At 40.3% G+C, this 21980-nt stretch overlaps 11 protein-coding genes across 11 annotated transcripts; 4 read left to right on the top strand and 7 right to left on the bottom strand.

Moving 5' to 3' along the window:
- Window positions 1-222: 222 nt before the first annotated feature.
- SPO7 (Nem1-Spo7 phosphatase regulatory subunit SPO7) lies at window positions 223-1002 on the bottom strand (the record flags this gene model as incomplete). Its single annotated transcript, XM_033908573.1, has 1 exon — window positions 223-1002. The coding sequence occupies one exon, from the start codon at window positions 1000-1002 to the stop codon at window positions 223-225; it is 780 nt and encodes a 259-aa protein (XP_033764464.1).
- A 200-nt stretch (window positions 1003-1202) lies between these two features.
- On the top strand, window positions 1203-2672 carry MDM10 (Mdm10p; the record flags this gene model as incomplete). Its single annotated transcript, XM_033908572.1, has 1 exon — window positions 1203-2672. The coding sequence occupies one exon, from the start codon at window positions 1203-1205 to the stop codon at window positions 2670-2672; it is 1470 nt and encodes a 489-aa protein (XP_033764463.1).
- Window positions 2673-2781: 109 nt separating this feature from the next.
- On the bottom strand, window positions 2782-4689 carry SWC3 (Swc3p; the record flags this gene model as incomplete). Its single annotated transcript, XM_033908571.1, has 1 exon — window positions 2782-4689. The coding sequence occupies one exon, from the start codon at window positions 4687-4689 to the stop codon at window positions 2782-2784; it is 1908 nt and encodes a 635-aa protein (XP_033764462.1).
- Window positions 4690-4919: 230 nt separating this feature from the next.
- Window positions 4920-6104, bottom strand: CYS3 (cystathionine gamma-lyase CYS3; the record flags this gene model as incomplete). The annotated part of the gene is made up of 1 exon (XM_033908570.1): window positions 4920-6104. One exon carries the CDS (start codon window positions 6102-6104, stop codon window positions 4920-4922), a length of 1185 nt encoding a protein of 394 aa, XP_033764461.1.
- Window positions 6105-6412: 308 nt separating this feature from the next.
- Window positions 6413-7630, bottom strand: DEP1 (Rpd3L histone deacetylase complex subunit DEP1; the record flags this gene model as incomplete). The annotated part of the gene is made up of 1 exon (XM_033908569.1): window positions 6413-7630. The coding sequence occupies one exon, from the start codon at window positions 7628-7630 to the stop codon at window positions 6413-6415; it is 1218 nt and encodes a 405-aa protein (XP_033764460.1).
- Window positions 7631-7880: 250 nt separating this feature from the next.
- On the top strand, window positions 7881-8627 carry SYN8 (syntaxin; the record flags this gene model as incomplete). The annotated part of the gene is made up of 1 exon (XM_033908568.1): window positions 7881-8627. One exon carries the CDS (start codon window positions 7881-7883, stop codon window positions 8625-8627), a length of 747 nt encoding a protein of 248 aa, XP_033764459.1.
- A 140-nt stretch (window positions 8628-8767) lies between these two features.
- Window positions 8768-9967, top strand: NTG1 (bifunctional N-glycosylase/AP lyase NTG1; the record flags this gene model as incomplete). Its single annotated transcript, XM_033908567.1, has 1 exon — window positions 8768-9967. One exon carries the CDS (start codon window positions 8768-8770, stop codon window positions 9965-9967), a length of 1200 nt encoding a protein of 399 aa, XP_033764458.1.
- Window positions 9968-10071: 104 nt separating this feature from the next.
- Window positions 10072-11970, bottom strand: TPD3 (protein phosphatase 2A structural subunit TPD3; the record flags this gene model as incomplete). Its single annotated transcript, XM_033908566.1, has 1 exon — window positions 10072-11970. One exon carries the CDS (start codon window positions 11968-11970, stop codon window positions 10072-10074), a length of 1899 nt encoding a protein of 632 aa, XP_033764457.1.
- A 578-nt stretch (window positions 11971-12548) lies between these two features.
- Window positions 12549-16619, bottom strand: PSK1 (serine/threonine protein kinase PSK1; the record flags this gene model as incomplete). Its single annotated transcript, XM_033908565.1, has 1 exon — window positions 12549-16619. One exon carries the CDS (start codon window positions 16617-16619, stop codon window positions 12549-12551), a length of 4071 nt encoding a protein of 1356 aa, XP_033764456.1.
- Window positions 16620-17286: 667 nt separating this feature from the next.
- LDS1 (Lds1p) lies at window positions 17287-18264 on the top strand (the record flags this gene model as incomplete). Its single annotated transcript, XM_033908564.1, has 1 exon — window positions 17287-18264. The coding sequence occupies one exon, from the start codon at window positions 17287-17289 to the stop codon at window positions 18262-18264; it is 978 nt and encodes a 325-aa protein (XP_033764455.1).
- A 247-nt stretch (window positions 18265-18511) lies between these two features.
- On the bottom strand, window positions 18512-21886 carry FUN30 (DNA-dependent ATPase FUN30; the record flags this gene model as incomplete). The annotated part of the gene is made up of 1 exon (XM_033908563.1): window positions 18512-21886. The coding sequence occupies one exon, from the start codon at window positions 21884-21886 to the stop codon at window positions 18512-18514; it is 3375 nt and encodes a 1124-aa protein (XP_033764454.1).
- Between the last annotated feature and the right edge of the window lie 94 nt (window positions 21887-21980).

Below are 21980 nucleotides of genomic sequence, written 5' to 3'. Positions count from 1 at the left end.
ATATGTAATAAGATGTCTTGTTTAACCAATTTCAACAACCCCTGGGTTTCTAACACTTGTTGGAAAACTTAAATATGGAATGGCGAATTTGTAAATTTTCACGACACAGAAGCTTCACTTCCAATAATGTATAAAATATGGTTTATATGTGAACATAGATGGTTACAATTTTACATAGGTAAATATGACCTCTTATCGGGAGGAAGGAACCCCCCGACTCTTTCATTCTGATTTAGGTCGGAGTTCATGCGCTTGTTTGCGTCTTCTTGCACCTTCCCTGGCCCAAAACTCGTCTCTATAAATCTCCCATCCTTCTCTAATTTCCGCACTAAATGCTCTGGGATTGAGCACCAATTTCACATCAACAGCCCCGATTCTCGGTTGGGATTGTATTGTGACACTTTTCCAAAATTTCACAATGGTATTATCGTCTTTAAGCCACAGGAATTTTTTCAAGCAATAAATATTACAATAAGCAATTGATCGACTCACAAATCTTACTGAATCTGTGTATTTCTCGTCCCACGTAGACTGTACTTTAACCAGCTTCACATTAAACTGCCTAATTCCCTTATTAGTGGAGGTGAAAAACCTTCTTGGAATGACAATGGTTCTTCTATATTGCCCACTGATATGGAAAAGAACTACGGTAATGGAAATAAAAGAAAGAGTGAATTGCAAAATAACTCTATGGAAGCCCTTGACATAATCTGTAGTAAAGTATAGCTCGTAAAAAGTAAACGCACCTACACCGGCCATAGACGCTAAGAATAAAGTGAATTGCCACTTCAGTATCTTTTGTTCGTGAGCTTGGCGTCTCAAATCATCCTCAAGTATCAGCAAGTTTCTGAAAATCATCGATGCTGGGGAGATATTACTGGAATTCCGTATATTCTTCGCACTAGATGTCTTGCTTGTAGAACGCTTGCGAGGCCCGGATATAATACTGCCACTATCATCCTGAGTATGGTTCTCCACATCGCCTATGCTCTCTGGCTCCATGACCTCCTTTATTAGCTTTCCACTATCTTCTTCTTTTATGCCTGTAATCAATAGATTTTCGCTAAATTTCGCATCTTTCCTTTTAAAGAATAATTAATATTTAAATTTACATTGACTTTATTGTTGAGTGAAGAAACAAAGCAAATATACATTAAAAAAAAAGATACAGGTAGACAAGACCGGTCTCGATGCTACCCTATATGGACCAAGTACTAAGGGCGTTCTATCAGAGCACCCATTGGAGTACACAAAACAGCTACGAGGATATAACGGCCACATCGAGAACATTATTAGATTTCCAAATTCCCTCAGCGATACACCTGCAAATCTCTAATAAATCTACCCCCAATACATTCAATTCTCTAGATTTTTCTACAAGGTCAAGGATAAATGGTTCCCTGAGTTATTTATATTCCGATGCACAGCAGTTGAAGAATTTCATGCGTAACTCTACTGATATCCCATTACAAGATGCGACTGAAACATACAGACAATTGCAACCAAACTTTAACTTTAGTGGTAGTAGTGGGAAGACGCTGAGTAGTGACCAAAGTACACTCGAGGATAACAAGAAATTACCACATGACTCAAAATTTGTTAAGAAATCACTTTATTATGGTAGAATGTACTATCCTAGCTCTGATTTAGAGGCAATGATAATAAAACGACTAACTTCACAAACCCAGTTCATGCTCAAGGGTATCAGCAGTTTCAGAGAGAGTTTAAATGTTCTAACATGCTACTTTCAAAGAGATTCTCATCGCAATTTACAGGAGTGGATATTTTCCACCAGCGATCTATTATGTGGATATAGAATATTACATAATTTTCTCACCACACCTTCCAAGTTTAACACTTCATTATACAATAATTCTTCGTTGTCGCTTGGTGCTGAGTTTTGGTTAGGATTGGTCAGTTTAAGTCCCGGCTGTTCGACAACTTTAAGGTATTACACACATTCTACCAACACGGGACGTCCGCTAACTTTGACGTTATCTTGGAATCCATTATTTGGTCATATATCCTCCACATATTCGGCCAAGACAGGAACGAATTCCACTTTCTGCGCGAAATATGATTTTAATCTTTATTCAATTGAATCAAATCTTTCATTTGGGTGCGAATTTTGGCAAAAGAAGCATCATTTGCCTGAGACCAATAGAAGTAATAATGACAAATTAGAACCAATCTCCCACGAATTGGTGGATACAATTTCAAATAACAGAGTGATTAAACTACTGCACGAAAATGTACCAAATTTGAATTCAGTTGATAACGATATTCCTTCTCCACTAGATATTCCTGTTCATAAACAAAAGTTGCTAAACGACCTGACTTATGCGTTCTCGTCATCACTAAGAAAAATAGACGAAGAAAGGTCTACCATCGAAAAATTTGACAACAAGATAAGTAGTTCCATTTTTACCAGTGTTTGGAAACTGAGCACGTCATTACGTGACAAGACTTTGAAACTATTATGGGAAGGCAAATGGAGGGGGTTTCTAATATCTGCCGGGACAGAACTGGTTTTCACTAGAAGCTGTCAAGAAACTTTATCCGATGATGATAAAAATGTCAATGCGATATCGATATCAGCAGCTGATGCAGAAAACGGCAATATACCTGTTTTCCCGGCAAAGTTTGGCATACAACTCCAATACTCCACATGATGAGTGATACGAAAAATAAAGTAAAGGTTTTAATATACAAGTAAAAAAGTAAGTAATGCAACGTGTATAATCATAATGGCGTTAAAGCAGAATAAAATAATCGGACACACTACCTTTTGTGTCTCCTGCTTCTCATGGCATGTTCCCATTCATTTAATTCGAACCGTAAGCTTTCGCTCAAAGCTTCGTCGTCATATCCGTCCAACTGGTACCATAGATTATAGCCAGACAACCTGGTACCGATTTGCAGAATTTTTTCCATCTCTTTGACAACTTCTTCCAATGGAGACACGCTATTTCGGATGATTTGGTTAAATCTTTTATGGATGCCTGATAATTTCATTGTCATGGGGGTATAAAGTGGGGTAGGACAATCATCTTCAAAAAGAGGGTTAAAGTTGGGTTCCTTCTCCATATCGCATTCTTGTTTGGAGTCTTCCTTGTTTTGCTCTTGGTCGACTTTCAGCTTGGCCTTTATTTTTTTCGTTTTGAACTTCTCAATTTCTTTGTAATTGTGTATGACAATCCAAGATATCAGAATCTCACCCGTATCCTCCAAAAATTCTACTACGGATTTCTTGGGTAGGTAATACCTCGAATGGGTAAATTCTAAATACTCCAGAATGATCTCCGCACCTTGAACGTATTTCTGTTGGAACGCAGTTAATTGCATGTCTTTATCCTCCTTTATTGCATTTTTTCTTCTTTTCTTTTTCGGTACTACTTCATTGCCCTCTTTCTTCTGTGTATCCTCTGCTTTCAGATCTTCTGCTTTTACATCCTCTGCTTTCGCACCTTCTGCTTTCACATCTTCTTCTTCTTTGATATTTATTTGTACCGATTCGGTAATTGTTCTTTCCTTTTTGGACTGTTGCCTCTCTGCATTATCGCCATCAACTTTCTTTGGGTCAGGTTCCGCGACAGTGGCTTTCGAACTTTTCACCAAGGTTATCGAATTTAACCGGTTTGCGTCCGCTACATCTTTAGTTTTGGAAGGAGGTGGGGGTCGCACTGTTGTAACCACTGCACGCTTATTGACTGGATTCTCTTCCAGGGATCTTTTTTTGGCAATCTCAATAAATTTTTTAAATTCCTCTAATTGACTATTATTGGCCAGGCCCTTAGCCACGGTTTCCATCAAAGTGTTTAGTTTTGGGTCTTCTTGCGCCATCAGATTCAAATTCATTATCATTCTTGGGTCATGCATAGAGGAAGAAGGCGACCCCTGTTTATTTTTATTTTGTTCCTTTAGCTTTTTCATTTGTTCCTTTCTTTTCAATTTCAGTGCCTCCTGTTCCAACTTCTGTTTAGCTTTATTTTCCTTCTGCAATTGCTGTTTTTGTTCCTTGGCTATTTTCTTTTGCAGTTGTTGCTTTTTCCTTTCCTCCATTCTCAGTCTCTTGGCCTCTGCATCGTTCTTTCTTTTCAGTTCCTTTTCCTTTTTCTTCAAGTCTTGCTCCTCTTGCCATTTCTGTTCGATTTTGTCATTTTTCAGTATGAACAGTCTAACTTTGAACGTGTGAGGACCTCCACTCATTACACAATCGCACATTTTCTGCATCTTATCTCGTATCAAGGGAATCGCTCCTGATGTTGGACTCTCCACCGCCGTGGGCGTAGTTTCGCTAACGATTTTCTTGGGTCTTCGCCAATACAGTTCGAACATCTCACCCTGGATCCAGGTTCTTCTGGAACTGACCAGAGAGTCGTAAAGTACACCAGAGTTTTTAATTGATTGTGGATGAGTAAGCGAAGAGTTATAGTTGGGCAGGTCCACACTAGCGGGCAGCCCCGCGACTATTTCAAACGGCCTATTGGTGGCCAGCTTTGCTCTCGAAGCATACTCGTCATAGTCGTCACCAACTTCATCGTATGCACCATCACTTTCCTCATCGTCGTCATCATCATCATCGTCTTCACGACTACGCTTGTCCCTTCTCGATCTCGTCCTTGTTCTGGAAGCAGGCTTTTGCTCTATAGAGGATTCTTTGGACCTGGTTCTCAAGATAGCAGGCATTTTCACTTCTCTACGACGAGCCCAACTTTCAAAGCGTATGAGTATGCCATTATGTATATATACGTATATATATGTATATAACTACTTCTGCTACTATAATAACTGTTTGAAAAAAAAAAATCATCCGACACGATGGACAGTAATAATGGATATTTAGACTATATATATTTATAACAGGGGTTTTATCGTACTTAAAGGTCTGGTTGAGGCCAGTAACGCGGCATTGACGATTAGCTAGTGGCTTGCTTCAAAGCTTGCTTGATGTCTTCCAAAAGATCTTCAGTGTCTTCAATACCGACGGAGATTCTGATCAAGTCGTCAAAAACACCAGAGGCCTCCCTGGCTTCCTTTGGAATACCACCATGGGTCATAACAGCGGGCACCTCCAGTAGAGATTCGATACCACCAAGAGACTCGGCCAATGTGAACAGTCTTGTAGAAGAGGCAAACTTGGAAGCGGCTTCAGCACCACCCTTGATTCTGAAGGAGATCATACCACCACCAAGGGCGTCACGGTGTTGCTTCAACACCACGTCGTAGTTAGGGTGTGTTTTCAAACCTGGGTAGTTGACTGCGACAACGTTTTCCTTGTCTGATGCCAAGAACTCAGCGATCTTGATGGCGCTGACGGCAGCTTGTCTGACACGTAGATGCAAAGTCTTCAAACCTCTGTGAGTTAACCAAGCATCGAAAGGAGATGGGATGGCACCAATGGCGTTTTGCAAGAACTGCAGACGCTCGTACAATGGCTTGTTATTAGTGGCCAGGACACCAAGCACAACGTCTGAATGACCGTTGATGTACTTTGTAGCGGAATGGACAACGATGTCCGCACCGAAATTCAATGGGTTGGAGATATATGGGGACAAGAAAGTGTTGTCGACAACCAAGATGACGTCTTGGCCGGCAGCGTGCTTCTTGATAAGGTCTGCGACCTTTTGAATGTCGGTCACCTTCAAAGTAGGGTTGGTTGGAGTTTCGATCCAAACCAATTTGGTGTTCTCCTTTATCAATTGAGGTAGATCGTTCAACAGATCGTTAGTGAATGAAGTTTCCACACCGTGAGCGTTGGCGACTTTGGTAAAGTATCTGTGGGTACCACCGTACACATCACCGATAGAGACCGCGTGGGAGCCCTGAGGAAGCGATTGCAAGATTGTGGCGGTGGTGGCAGAACCAGAGGAGAAAGCCAACCCGTATTGAGCGTTCTCTAAAGCGGCAACTGCTCTTTCCAAGTTCTCTCTGTTAGGATTTTGAGATCTGGAGTATTCGTAAGTACCAATAGGGTTAGCTGGAGAAGATTGTTTGAAAGTGGTTGACAAAGAAATGGGTTCAATGACGGAACCGTGAACGTCGACATGTTCACCGGCATGGATGGCCTTGGTAGCAAATTTATCAGATTCTTGTAGAGTCATATGTTTTTGTTTTGTTTGGCGTATATGTATACAAGGTGCGGATGCTTATGTGTGTAGGACTCAATTGCACTTTCAAAACTGGATTTCACACGGCACCAGCTCTATCTCCCAGGCATCTTTTGGTTTAAATAACTGAAATATTTTTTCTTTTCTTTTCCTCGAGGATTTTTATGGAAAAAAAGTGTGGCGCCACAGCTGGCTGGTATCACGTGAATGGCTAATTATTAGTAATGAAGGGTGGAATTACATAGCGTTACAACATATTTAAGAATAACAAAAAAGCAGTGGTATGGGGACAGTGGTGGCGGTCACTGGGCCCACTGGTGGAAGTCGTCGTTGATTTCGGAGTCTCTAAGCGGGTTCAACTCGGGAGCACCTGGGAAGGAGTGGAAGTATTTGCGCAGACCTTCAAGGTCGCTAATCTCGTTATTGAGCCTCATTCGGTCCACAATAACTTCGAGTTTATCAACCGGGTTGGCTCTGTAGCGGTACTCGATGCTTTCGCAAGCGAGGTCCTCTGCCACGGGCTCGCCAGGGTAGCGCAGCTGCGCTGCGCTGGCGTAGCCCGTGATGCAGCTCAGTGTCTTGTTATCAAGTTTGATGGGAACGTGGTAATTGACATCTGGGATGACGATGTCCATGTCGCGCCGTTCCTTGTTGATGTCGTACCAAGTCTGCGTGGTTCTGTTCAGCAGCCTGGCTCGCAGGTCGGTGACCTTCTTGTGGAAGTCCTGGTGGATAAAGGTTCTGGTAGCCATAGTCTCTGTGTTGATGCATGAAAGCTCGTATTTCTGTCGCTGATACGCTCTGTGTAGCTTATAATCGCGGATTGCGGCAATCTTCGAGTAGTACACCTGCAATTCTGGGTGTGACCCTTCCAGACACATCTGCAGCTCCGTTTGCAACCGCACCAATTGGTTATCATATAGTTTCTGGCGCAGTTGCGCAAACTTGTACTCGATGTCGGTGATTTCCTTCAACGCAGTCATTCTCTGTTCCTCCATCTCTATTGGCGAGGGCATCACCAATGCAGGCGGTGCTGTATGCTCGTTTTCGTTTTCATTCTCCTCCTCGTTGTTTTCCTCCTCGTTATCACCTTCGTCCCCTTGCTCGTCCCTGGCATCGGCGCTCTTCTCCTTGCCATCAATTACTTCTTCCACTTCTTCGCTATTCCTTTCTTCCTTCCTCTTGTCCTCGTTCTCCCCCGGCACTTTGATCTTCTTGGCTTCATCTATCACCTCTTTCTCATCTTCGTGTGGCCTTTTCAAACTCTCGGTGGGAGTTTCTTGCTTCACCAAACTGGATAGCTTGGGCGCATAGTTCAACTCTGGTAAATTGGCCAACGACTTCTCCTCGTCGCTGTCCATCTTCTCTGTTCCTGCGTCACTGGATATGCAGTATTCCGATAAATTCAAATTGTGGTTCAAATCCGTATTGAAGTCAATGTTGCTCAATACGCTCTCTTGATCGATGTCTTGTTCTTTCGCTGTGATCTGTTCGCTCTCCTGTGGTGTTTGCTGACTCATCTGCCGCGATCGATGCGTCTCCTCTTGCTTCTATGCTACTTTCCCCTGCACTTGGTCGTTGCACTGTTATGAGTTTATTATTTCTAAAAATCATTCTATGGGAATAAAATTTCCCAGCGCAACTTTCATCACCCGAAAGAGCAAAAGCAGGTAAAGAACTAGAGATAAAGGCTAAGACTTTACAATAGCGAACGGATAAAGTCCAGAGACGGGGCTCACGAGAACAAATAGATGCGTAAGCACACACGGTATGGATGTGTTGAAGCTGGGTTATGAACTGGACCAGCTCTCTGATCTGGTCGAAGAAAGAACAAGACTAGTGTCGGTGTTGAACCTCGCCCCGACCTCAAACGATAACGTTGCTTTGAAACGACAATTGAGCTCAATACTGGAGTTGTTACAGAAGTGTGCATCCGATGGCACGCTGATTTCCCGGTACAATACCATACTGGATAGAATTCCTGATACGGCGATTGACAAGGAGCTGTACAGATTCCAAGAGTCGGTGGCAAGCAATGCTGATGAGGTGTCCAGAGACTCTTTGAAAAAAGTGCGGTTCAAGAACGATGAAGAGCTTACGGTCATGTATAAGGATGACGATGAACAGGACGAGGAGTCGCCGCTACCTTCCACGCATGTTCCATACAAGGATGAACCATCGCAGTCGCAGTCACAGCCGCAACCCATTGTCTCCAATCAAGAACTGTTTATCAACCAGCAGCAGCAGCTGTTAGAGCAGGATTCTCACTTGGGCACACTGTCTCAGTCTATTGGGAGGACCCATGACATTTCCATGGACCTCAATAATGAAATCGTTTCTCAAAACGACTCGTTGCTGGTGGATTTGGAGAACTTGATTGATAATAATGGTAGAAATTTGAACAGGGCTTCTCGGTCCATGCATGGCTTTAACAATTCTAGGTTTAAGGATAATGGTAACTGTCTAATCATCCTCGTGCTGATAGTGGTGCTCCTGTTGCTTCTATTGGTGCTATAACATTCTGTCTCCTTTTTTAGGTTCAAATACGAAGTTTGATTTTGGCATTTTTTTTTTTTTTTTTCACTTAGTAATAGCCTCCTCTTTAATAATCCACTATATATGTATATATATATACTTTTACAGCCCAAAAAAAAAATATGCAAAAGATTTGTAAATACTCATCCATGGCTATTTTAAGGAAAAGACCGCTGCTAAAGACTGAAACTGGGTCAGAATCGGAATTTTTCCCTCAGAAAAGGACCAAAATCAAGCAAGAAGAGGTTATCCCTCAACCCGTAGATATCAACTGGGTCAAGTCGTTACCAAATAAGCAATACTTCGAATGGATTGTGGTTAGAAACGGAAATGTACCTAACAGATGGGCCACACCATTGGACCCCTCGATCTTTCTCACCCCAACCTCGACGAAGGTCCCCTACAAGTTTCAAGAAACATATGCTAGAATGCGAGTGCTGAGGTCTAAGATTCTAGCGCCTGTCGATATAATTGGCGGCTCATCCGTTCCCGTGACGGTAGCCTCTAAGTGTGGTATCTCGAAAGACCAAATATCACCGAGGGACTACAGATTACAAGTACTTCTTGGGGTGATGCTCTCATCGCAGACAAAGGATGAAGTAACCGCAATGGCAATGCTTAACATAATGCAGTATTGCATAGAAGAACTGCATATCGAAGAAGGTATGACATTGGAGGGAGTTTTGCAAATCAATGAGACCAAACTAGACGAACTGATTCATTCAGTTGGGTTCCACACAAGAAAGGCCAAATATATCTTGTCTACCTGCAAAATCCTTCGAGATCAATATTCAGGTGATGTTCCAGCTACGATTAATGAATTGTTGGCCCTGCCCGGTGTGGGGCCCAAGATGGCTTATTTGACATTACAAAAGGCATGGGGCAAGATTGAAGGTATTTGCGTTGACGTTCATGTGGATAGATTGACCAAGCTTTGGAAATGGGTAGATCCGCAAAAATGCAAGACCCCAGATCAGACAAGAACTCAATTACAAAACTGGCTACCTAAGGGGCTTTGGACAGAAATAAATGGGTTGCTGGTTGGATTCGGGCAAATAATCACTAAATCGAGGAATCTTGGTGACATGTTAAAATTCTTGCCATCGAATGATCTCAGGAACTCCTTGGATTGGGATTTGCAGTCTCAATTATACAAGGAAATCCAGCAGAATATTATGAGTTATCCTAAATGGGTAAAATACCTGGAAGGGAAACCTGAATTGGATGTGGGTGCGGAAATTGATGTCGAACACGAGGAGAAAACAAATGAAGAAACTGTGGTCAAGTTGGAAGATGATATTCCTGTTAAAGGAGAGGACTAACCGTGGGTGAGAGGGAATTAAAAAAACAGGGCCGTGTTGTTATTATGTATACCTTTTATTCATTCAAGTATACATGTGTATGTATGTATATATTTGAACTATTATCAATTTTTTAAAAGTTGTTGGCATTCTGCCAAACTTTCCTTAGCGAAGTATTTTACATCAACATCTTCGTCCTGACACAACGTTTGCAAAGAAGGTAAAATCGTGTTCTTAATTAATGCATCATATTTGGCCTCATCCTTAATTAGAGCCTTAACTATCACAGCGTAGGATTTGGCCACATTAAATCTAATATTTGGAACGCCGTCATCGGCCAAGTGAGAAATGAAGGGTAAGAGTTGTTCTGTAACGACATCTAACGATACCACAGGCACCAAAGTAGTTAGAGCAGATAGTACTGTGAACCTGGAGACAAAATTTTCCAGTAATTGTAGATCAAATTTGAGCAGTCTTGAAATGATTTCATCACGACACCAATCTGAGCCAAATATTTCAGTTAATCTTTTTAAATTATTCACTGCCGCTTCTCTGATGGAATAAACAGTATCCCATAACCATGAAAGACACAAATCGCTCAACTGTTGATCAAAAAATTGCATGCCTAATTGTTCTGCCAGAATAGGAATGTATTCGATTATGGCCATTCTAACTCTCCAGTTCACATCCTTGGCTAATTCAGTTATGGCTGGTAACAAAGAGTCTGACAATAGCTCAATTCCTATTACGTCATTGACAACCTTCAAGCTGGCAATGATATTTAAACGAACGTCGGGGAACTCATCTCTTAACATATTCAGTAAAATCGGAAGAAAATTGTTAATGACTTGGTCTTTATTCAACAGCAATACAATGTTTGTAATTTTAGAGGCCAAAGCAGATCTCACCGTTTCGCTTTCGTCCATACTTAAATTCTGCACAGCAGGTAAGATCTTATTCAATATAATGGAAGGATCATTTAGGAACTTGGCAAATCCAGATACTTGTTTGGCCACAGCTTCTCTCACATCTCCTTCGTTGTCCTCACAAAGGTTCAAAAATGGTTGTATTAATTCATCGATATATGCTTGGTTGGAACTGAATTGCGAGGCTAAATCAGAAAATCTATCCGCAGCCATGTAACGTACCCTCCATGCTTCGTCACCAATTAACTTTACCGCAGAATTCAATAAATCTTGAGTGTGAGACTCGTCACCTTTAGCGTTAAAAAATTTCAAGATAGAAATTAGACAATCCACTGCCAGAAATTTGACAGAATCTTGATTATCGTTAATGATCTTTTGGAAGATATTAGAAATATAATCCCAATCTTCATCTGTAGATAGCCCTAAATTTTGAGTCAACAGATCGATCAAGATGGGTAGGTTTTTACCGACGGCTCTTTTCACCATTGGAGTATCATCTTGAGCGAGTTGTAAGTATAAGGCCAGAATGTTTTTTCTCAATGAATCATCTTTGATTCTTACGATAACAGACTTGAAAAGTCCACAAGCAGAAACTTTTGAAGAGAACCAATCTGCAGTAGCCAAATGTTCAATTAAGGGAACGAAATCACTAAATAATTGTTCTTGAGACAGCTCTTGGGCCACATTATTCAGAGAATCTACGGCCTTTTCTCTAACCAAGGTTTCTTCTGCGGACGCCAAAATTTCCAATACTGGCAATAGGATCGTGGCGTATTGAGGACCACCAATGTAGGGGACAAATTTTCCTAGCTGTTCGGCTAGGACGGCAAACACCTCGTCTTCATCATCTTGCGCGACTTCCGTTAAAAAGGGAATCAGCTCGGTTCTTGTTCTTTCAGGACCGAGAGCCAATGCAATGGTATCTAATTTTTTCATCGCTTCCACTCTATTAGCAATATCATCGTGTTTCAACTCATCCATTAGCAAAGCCAAGGGATATAGAGACTCGTTAGAGTCCGAATCCTTAATGTTCGATGTTGTTGATGTTGTTGCTGCCGAGGGCACGGCACCTGCCGTTGTTGATCTTGCTCCTGACATATTTCACTCCTTTCTGACCACTCAATTATTCTTCGATAATCCGATACCAGTTGTTATAATAGTCGAAATAGGTTCCACGTTAGTATTGCTGTTATCCGCCTTCTTTCGTGACTTAGTTCCCCAACACTTTCTCCTGTTATTCTTTCACCTTTTTTCGCTGTCCTTGCAAAAAGGGCATTCCGGGTATTGACGTCTAGAGTGATATAACAATAGTAATAAGCCCTTCGCACTATGAAGAAATAGTAGCATTATTGATTAAGGGTCTATGTGGGAACCGTGCTTCTGCTTTTAAATCATGTTCCCACTTTATTATTTGGAATATTTACCCCATTTTTGTTTATTGAATATGTAGTTTTTATATTTAAGTCTTAATTGGCTGCATTTAGTGTCATACTTTTATCATATTAATAATATAATTGAGAAAGAAAAATATATATATTGATCTACGCATACATACCTAGAAAAAATTACTAATTCATAACTGAAGAAATTAAGAACGAAATGACAGAGTTGATTCTTTTAAGGTGTTTCGCGTTTTCTTCTCCATTTCCTCAAGTACTAGAATTATCACAAATCCTTTAAATAACCAACCATTTGTCATTATTTATATCGTCTATGGTGGGCCTCTTCGGTACGCAACGGTTCAGAATGCTCTTGATGAGCTCAATGCAGTCTTCACTAACTTCCTCCGCGTTGTTGAATTTCAGATCACCTTCCAATATTTCATCTATATTGTAGAAGGGGTTCTCTTTGAAGACCACGGTATACAATAGAATACCGATAGCCCAAATATCCTGTGGTTGGCCCTCATAAGGATTCCCACTCAAGACTTCAGGGGCAGCATAATCTATTGTCCCAACGAAAACGTCAAACGGTCCGCTTTTGACGTACGCAGCAGATCCAAAATCGATAATCTTGACGAAACCTTTGGAATCTACGATAACATTCTCGTCCTTGATATCTCTGTGAACAATACCTTGATCATGTAGATGTTTTATTCCCGCGACTACCTGCTTGAATATCAACTTGGCCTCAAATTCTGTCATGTTGGTTTTAAATTCAATCAGATCGAAAAGATCTATGCATCCTGTTTCGCCATGTACGGGGGTCTCGATATAATAGTAGTCATCGTCTTCAAAAAAATCTAGTAACCGTAAAATATTCTCATGGGGGTTTTTGTTCAACGTGGCCATAATTTGAATCTCAGAAGGTATAGTACCTAACTTCCTATCTCTAACCCATGTATCGACAAGAATTCTTTCTTTAAAGATCATCTTGATCACCACGATATATCTATTCTTCTTATGAATACATAGGTTGACTTTACCATATGCACCTTCGCCCATTTTTTGCAGACCTACAAAATCCGAAAACTTCTTAGTGTGCTTTTGGGCACCGATGTTCTTTTCGGGGGTGCGCAGGAAAGTACTAACAGGTTGGTTTCCTCGCTTCTTAGTCATTATGATGCCGTCTTCGTCTTTCGGTGTTTTCGCTAATCCGTTTTCTGTAGCGTTCCTATCAATTAACGTTTCCTCTTCAAGTGGGGAGAGTCCTTTCCCAGAACTTTTAGAGTCTGCCAATGATTCAGAGCTTGGAGATAGTGAAATTTTGCTAATAATCAAATCTTCGTCAACTTTGAAATTTCCTTCTTTCACAAATTGGGATTTATCTCTTGAGTAAATCTTGGCCAATTCTAATTTGTGCTTCATTTCAGGATCAGCAAGTATTATTTCACCGCTATCCTTTTCGTCTTCCAAGGGAGCTTGGTCCTGTTCAGACAAAGTTGATTCGGAATGAGCTGTCGATTCCCCCCCAATTTCATATTTAAGCTTATTCGTCCGGTGGCCTAAATCCTCATACGTTGACAGATTACTCATGTCCTTCAACGCCCCAGTAGATATCCGAGCCGAGGATTTTTTGGAAGAGCTGGCAGAACTACTTGCACTGCTCATCAGACTTAATTCGCTCTCTTTCAACATCTTCAATTGTGACGGATTAGTATTATATTCTTCGAACACGACGTCTCTTGAATGTGTAACCCAAAGTAAAATCACTTTAGAATTCATGACACGTAGTTGGAAATCAATCTTGATTTCACAGCCATCCCTATGAAGCCCATCAATACCTACCGACGTATAAAAGCTCTTACGATCACCCATAATCTCTGCCTGAATTTTCCTAAAAAAATGTTCTGTTAATACCAGACCTTTATTCTTATGAAGTGTAATATCTAATGCGGGATATTTGTCGTTGATAAATTGCAGAAATTTTGGAAATGATGGAATTATTTCAGTGATGGATTTTCCTACGAGCTCAGCGAAATGATAACCAAACATGTTTTTCAGAATAGACTTATTGGAACTCACAATATCTAGAGTATGCGAATCCACAATAAATAAACCCGCCTGGTAAGGTAAACTATGAATTTTCAATTTTAACTCATCCTCCAAGACAGTAGAGGATACTGCGCATGGAATATTATAAGATAGATGATTTAAAGTAAAATATCTCGTTTCATTAATGTGGTTGCAAACTTTGATGGGCATAGGCAAGAGATCATCATCGGGATCAAATACTACCCCATTCCTCACATCATCCATTAATTTAGCTAACGATTGGCTTATATTCTTAACATCTTTAATATCATTTGCGAATTTTACACTTTTTTTCGTCCTCACTGGTGATAATGACAGTGATGATTCAGATTGACTATCTCCATCAAATTGATTTTCATCGCCGTTGCGATCATCAGTTAAAGTGGGCTTTGAATAACTCTTTTCAAGGACCTTCCTTTCCAAAGAATACTCCAACTTACTACCGTTTGGTGAAGAGGCCATCTTAGGTAGCGATAAAGTAGAAGAGGAAGACAATGTGGGTCCATCTGATAATAACTCACATTTGTCTACAATGCTTTCGACACTAAAATCATCCAGGTTTAAAAGCACATCAACATAGTCGCAAGGAACTTTTTCGAAAACACAAACTAATAAGCCGTTCTTTCTTTTTGCCCAAAACGATGCCCATACTACTTTAGATGAGCTAAGTGTTTCTGGTTGAACAATACCAATAATTTCGCCCGTGAAAACCATTTCCTGACCCTCGGTAGATAGCAGTTTGTGTAAAACAAAATTTCTGCTATCTGTGTGAATTAAATCCATTAAAGTTAAGGCACGAATGGCATTCTGCGAGATACCGAATACTAAGCACGCTAGGTCATTTGCAGCTCTGAATTGCCAAGGGTTCTCTTGATTGCATGTAAAAATTGCCTGTGGGGCGGAATTCTTGGTAGAGGTGAATGTCCTCAATATTCGACCATAGTCCTGTTGCGGCCGTATATCTGTTATCGCCGTCGTGTCTCCAGAACCCGTAAATTCATCGATTTCCTCCTTGAGTTCATCTGTATCTCCGATCGGATTATCTTCGATAAAATTATAGTGCTCAAAAAATGGTTCTGCAAGACTATCCAGCAAAATTTTCTTCAGCTTTTCAGTTCTTTTATCGCGTTCCGAATTATTTTTCTTGGGATCTCCAAGCATCAATTTATTCAAATTGAATAGCGATATCATATGAAGATCCGATGCTCTTTCGGAAGTGTTTTTCTCCAATGTTTCGTTTAGTAAATTCAGAAGACTTTTCAAGTTCGCTCTTTGCTCATTCAATAGGTCAATAGAAGGTCCATGGTGCGGTAAAAAGGTTTCTTCTTCTTGATAAGTCCTGTCATTGAGTAAACTGCTATTGCGAAGGCTACTAGTTTGATCCTTGAACGGTTGCCTAAAACTTGGCCTTTCAGGGCTTATACTGTTTCCATAGTCGCCACGAAATAAAGAACTATTACGTTTAAGCTGTAGATCTTGCTCGGGTAAGATAGACGGTAAATAAGCCAATGAATTGGCTCTATGGAATGTTTGAGAATGTGTTGGATCCAAATTAGGGAAAACTGGGGTGCCCATTTTTTTGCTGGATAAAGCAGAAGATGCTGCTGGAGAAGAAGAGGTATTATTTACAAATGCATTTAAAGTAGCGGAAGTGGTATTCCAGATTTGGCTCTTATTCCTATTCATCAAATGGTTCGCGGAGGCTGATGTCCTTGGCAAGCTTCTCCTACGGCCTGCAAACTCTTTCAAAGGAGGTAAATCATCTGGAGTAGGCTCAAGTAGCATACTTGGGTTTTGTATTATAATTTCCAGCGATCTCTTCAAAATTCTCAATCTGACTGCCAGAGAATTTGGCGAAAGTGGATTATACGAGTAAGAATGAGTTGATTCATTCGGAAGAAATTCTAACTCCTTTATGTCTTCATCCGTCAACGGCGAAGATACAGTTGAATCGATGGATGAAGACGCCGTGGAAGGAAGTCGCGGTTGTTCAAAATCTAAAGGAGGTGGTGGTTTAGTCTTGCGGAAGCTGGCAAATGTATCCCTTAAACTCTGCTCGAACTCATCACCTTCGTTTTTATTCGGGGTTGAAATGTCGCTTAAAGACGTATCGTAATTCCTTAACTCATTGTCAATATGGTTCTCTTGATCGGGGCTCGGTGGTGTCTGCAATGATGCTGCAGAACTACCAGTACCTTTATGTGTAATCGCATGTTTTTCTTTCAAATTGACAAATGAATGTTCTGAGAGGTTGGAAGCACCGATGTAAGGCATTATTTCTTTGATATTATACTTATATGCAAATTAAGGAGAGAGAACAAAACAAAACAAAACAGAAATGGAAGAAACAGAAAAACAAAAAGGAAAGAAAAATATTACGGAAATGAAGAATGGAAACTTTCACTCAATTGATAAGCAGCTTTTTCTAATTTCTTACTTACTAAAAAGATGCAAAAAACTGAAGAAATAACTATAATAGACCGCTGTTATGACGATATCCGGAGTTTTTAATCTTATTAAAGCCGTTGTAAAGCAAAAAGGTACAACGACGCCTGCAACAAAGGAAAAAAAGAGGGAAATAGGAAAATAATACGGGAAACTGCACTTTGTAACGTCGATTTCCTTTTCAACGAATGCTATGCTGTGGTTATCTACCTGCCCCTTGCTAATTCTTGTTCACCACTTCCTTGGCATGTAATCAATTACTTAAAAAACCCTTGTTTCAATTTATATTACCCGCCATGGAAAAAACCACGTGACCAAATAATACGACAGGATCTTACCGGTTTTGTGACACCTGGAATATAATATATATATATATATATATATATATATATAAAGAAGCTTGAGGTTATTTTCATTCTCATTCTTGTTACAAGTTAGTGTGGTTATAGTGTAAAGAAACAAGGTATATTAAACAAAACAATAACAACATCAGAAAATGAGTTTTACGGGTTCATTAGCGCTGGCTGGTATTGGTGGTTTAGTGTACAAGTTTGGTGGGGGCCAATCGTATGAGAAACTGCCATATGTAAATACCCCATTCAATCAGTACTTGGATAAAGTTTACAAAAAGCATCTCAACAAAGTTATGAGCCGTACTAGGTACGTGCTAATGAACTTTTTCAAGGACGCATTCACAGGAGGTGCGTTCATGTACCCGTTCAAGGGTTTTTTGGAGTTCAACACCAATAAGAGCAGTTATTCAACCACTATGCTCGGAATATTATCGGGTTACTTGATAATGTTTGCTCTAGTGAGCTTTGTCTACTGGGCTACGATTACACCAATGTACACGGCCTTTTTGATTGTGTTGGGTCCTATTGGGCTTTTCATTGCTATTTTTCATTCATTTTTACAAGCAAATGTTTTTACTTTATTGTTTATGAGACTCAGTCATTTTAACAACCATTTGGTGGAGGTGTGCTTAGAAAAGAATGGTTTAGAGGAGGACTTTAGTGATAAGAAACCAATCAAGTACTACGTGCCCATCAACTCGATCTACTTCTGGGCTTATTATTTCCCATTCAAATTGGTCAAGTACATGTTGGGCCTAGCAGTTCTTTCCGTACTCTTGGTTATATCTTTTTTTCCACTAGTCGGACCCATTCTTTTCCATATTTTGATTTCTCCCTTCATTACTCAAATTTACTTCACCAAAGTTTTACGTTTACAAAATTTCGACAACATACAAAGACGTGAGAATATCTATCTCCACGCTGGTCAATATGCCTCGTTTGGTTTCCTGGCAGGTTTGATCGAGTCTGTTCCCATTTTAGCGGGGTTTGCCATTTCCACGAATACTATTGGTAGCGTTTTATTTAACCTTGATCATCCAATGATTCCCGAAACTGTGGTTGAAACTCAAGTTGAAATTGAAGCAGTACCACAGGAGACCAATGAGCAAGTGAATCAATAAATTCAAAAGAGTCTCCCTTTTTTTTTTCACAGATTAAAATTACCTAGCTATACATACTAACATATGTATATATACACATATATGTACATTATAATCTAGAAATATATTTACCGTTCTATATTTTTCTCCTTTGTTATTTAAAGCTTCCATTCATATGACGCGTTTATGCAGAAGAATGCATAGTTAAAATTTTTTTTTTTTCAGTTTTTGCTTATTCATTTTTTTTTCAATTTTATCATTTATTTACTTAATTTTTCGTTCCTTTTGGTTTCGAGTTTTCATCATAAATTATATCCTCCAACATATCACTAACTTTACTTTCCATCACATCTTGAGATTTTTTATCTTCACTGATATACGAATCCAAAGCTAGTTTATTTTTGGCCAGTTGATGAATCTTTTCCTCTATGGAATCCTTAGTAATTAATGTGGTGATATTCACTTCCTTTGTTTGTCCCACACGATGTGCCCTATCAGCAGCTTGTCTATCATCATGTGGGTTGAAACTTTGATCAAAAATAATAACATTGTTCGCGCAGACCAAGTTGATGCCGAATCCACCTGCTTTTGTTGATAAAATAAAAATGGGGATGTCCTTATCTTCATAAAACTTATCGATCAATAGTTGTCTATCATTCACTTGCGTGGACCCATCTAATCTTAAAAATTTATAATCCAAGGTGGACAAAACCATTTCTAGAATATCCAGGACTTGAGTGAATAAGGAAAATATCAGCACTTTTTCCTGTTTGTCAACGATAATTGTCTTCAGCAATTTTTTCAAAGCATCAATTTTACCGGATTGCATCCACTCGTCATTATGAAGTTGATATTTGGATAACGTGTTCGGGAAATTGCAGCATAGTTTGTGCAACTCAAAATCCGTCATGTAACTCATATCTTCCTTAATATACTCCCTGTTACCATTTTCAGCATAGGCAGGTTCATCCAAGATGGCGTCACTCATTTTGGTGATGGTTTTGTCATTATAGATATTTCTGAATAAAAGTGGATGAAGAGAAGCCTTTCGCAATGCCATTATTAAATTTTTAGAACTAGAAGATTGTATTTTAGATTTTTCCTTTGCATCTTGTGGCAATTCCCCATCTTTAATCATTCTTTTATGTTCTAACACGATTTGAACTTCCTTATCGTATATTTTCTTTTGTATTGGGTTCAATTCACAATACTGGATATGTGTGTGTTTTGGTGGCAAGTGCTTCAACACTTGGTCCTTACGTCTTCTCAAAATAAATGGCTTCATCATTGTTTTTGCTCTTGTAATGGCCTCTTGAGCCAACAGCGGATTGTGGTTTTTGTTATCGTCCGTGGTCTTGGCACGTTGTTTGAAGATTGCGTCAAATGATTCCTTTTTGGAAATGAAAAGATTTGGCATGATAAATTCCAACAGTGACATTAGTTCCTTCAAGTTGTTTTGTAATGGTGTACCAGTTAATAAAAGGCGGAAATTGGCACGAATTTTCATCAGTTTAGCAAACCTCTCTGAAGTAGAATTTTTCAGCATATGACCCTCATCATAAACCACAACATTAAAGTTTCTGTTTTTCAAAAATGAAACGTCGTATTTATTGCCGGCAGCCAAGTTGTACGTGGTCACGATAACATCATATTTTCCAGAGTTCCTTTCCAGGATATCACGTAATTCTTCCCTTTCTTGTAAAGAGCCATAGTAGGGCTCAATCTTTAAAGCAGGTGCGAATTTTTGGAACTCCCTCAACCAATTTTCTAACGTCGATGATGGCACGACAACCAAGTGAGGACCCGGTTCGTTTATCTGTTTCAAATATGCAAAGAATGAAATGACTTGACACGTCTTACCTAAACCCATATCGTCTGCAAGGATACATGACATCTTGTTTTGGTATAGCAGATTCAACCAGTTTATACCGGTTTGTTGGTAGTCCTTCAGCGAAATTTCCGGACTTAACAGTCTTGGTTTGCCCTTGAAAAACTTAACAATAGGTTTACGACCGTTTCTGCTCGTGGTGGAAACCACATGTGTGTTTTTTCTTGTGGCCACGAATTCGTCATCATCGTCGTCATCGTCGTCTTCATCGTCATATTCCACGTCTTCTTCCTCATCGTTATAGTCTTCGTCTTCCTCTTCATAGTCATCATCTTCATGCTCGGACTGCGGCAATTCGTCATCGATTGCTTCCAAATCTACGTCTTCTCCATCTCCATCTACTTCTGGCTTAGTTGTGTTCCTAGTTCGTTTTACTTCTCTTTCAGCTGGTGCGGGTGTTGGCTCTGCGCTAGTTTCATCAAAACCTTCCACCACTGCCTTTGTCTCCTCTTGTTCCTTGCCATTCCCGTCTGGACCAGCAGCATTGGTATGATTATTATCGTTATTACTATCATCCTCGTCATCGTCGTCATTGTCTTCCCCAAGGTTCATTAAGTCTAACTCGGAGTTATCGCCTTCCACTTGCACACCCCATTTCTTCATTTGCGAAGTGACCAAATCACCGTAGGAAGAACACTTCTTGATCACGGACTCAATAGCATTATAACCTCTTATGCTTTGAGTGATCTTATCGAGTAACCTCTCACTTTCGTTGGCAGATGCAGCCGCACGTCTTTTTCTCTTGTTCGATGCATTCTCCTCAGTGTTCTTATCATTAAAATTTGTGCTTACAAAAGCACTTAGTGAAGAATATGGCCTATGAGAGGCTATGAGTTGAGCCTTGTGCATCGTAGTATCCGAGAGGTCCGAGAGATCGACAATATCAGACTCATTAATGAATTGCAAAACTTGTTCATCCAAATTTATCTGCGGTGTGGATTCTGTATAGTCATCACCACTCGCATCGTCGTCGTCGGTCATCATACTCTCCTCCTCCTCTTCATCGTTGTCGTTGGCATGGCGACCGTATCTGCGATTCGCCAGTAGTTTCTCCCTTGCAGAACCTAATTGCGTAGCGGCTGACTCACGAGAATTGCCCATTAGATGCTGATCTGCCCTCACCAGCCTTCTCTTTTTATTGTAGTTCACCGGCAACTTGCTCAATGCTTCCGAGTCTATGTTCAAGTTGTTTGGCAGCTCAAAAGTATATTGTTTTTGGTTGATGACGTTTGAGTAACGGTCAAAAATCGATGTTTTCTGTTTAGCCACCGTGATCTTGGAAGATTTGTTGTTAACGTTGCCATGGATGGATGACAAGCGGCCTGTGTTTGCCAATGGTAGTGTTTTCTTAACAGGTGGCGGGGTCTCTGACTTCTTGGGAGATGCGTTTTTGTTCCATGTCCAGTTTTGTCTTTGCTGTCTCAATCTTGTAAGACGTTCCCTCGCAGACTGCAAGTTGAACGAGTTGGACTTGAAAACAGCCTGCACCAGGGTTTGAGAGAAATCAGGGAACTCTTTCGCCAGGTTAACCAGTGCAACCTCAGGGCTCCCAGATGGGAGCGGCTTCGAAGCGTGGGCTCCCTCGCTGGGTTCTGAAGGTTTGAAAGTGAACCTACTCCTCAAAGAGGCCACATTTGCATCCGGAACTGTCGACAGAGTTGGCTTTAGGGGAGACGATGATGCTGCCTTGGTAGGAGAAGACGTCTCGGGCACTTGCACTATGTCATCCTCATCATTTGAATGCGAACCGCTCATGTTTTCAACTGTAACGTATTTTCTGTCTCTTTTCTTGTTTCTTTTCTTTACTCCAGATAGTCAGGTGTCTAGCAGTAGCAAAAAACTCGAATGT

This window comes from Saccharomyces paradoxus, chromosome I (genome assembly GCF_002079055.1).
Source record: "Saccharomyces paradoxus chromosome I, complete sequence".
In the NCBI taxonomy this organism is placed as follows: Eukaryota; Fungi; Ascomycota; class Saccharomycetes; order Saccharomycetales; family Saccharomycetaceae; genus Saccharomyces; species Saccharomyces paradoxus.
Note: the sequence above shows the minus strand (reverse complement) of the source record. Positions and strands in the feature narration are given on the sequence as shown.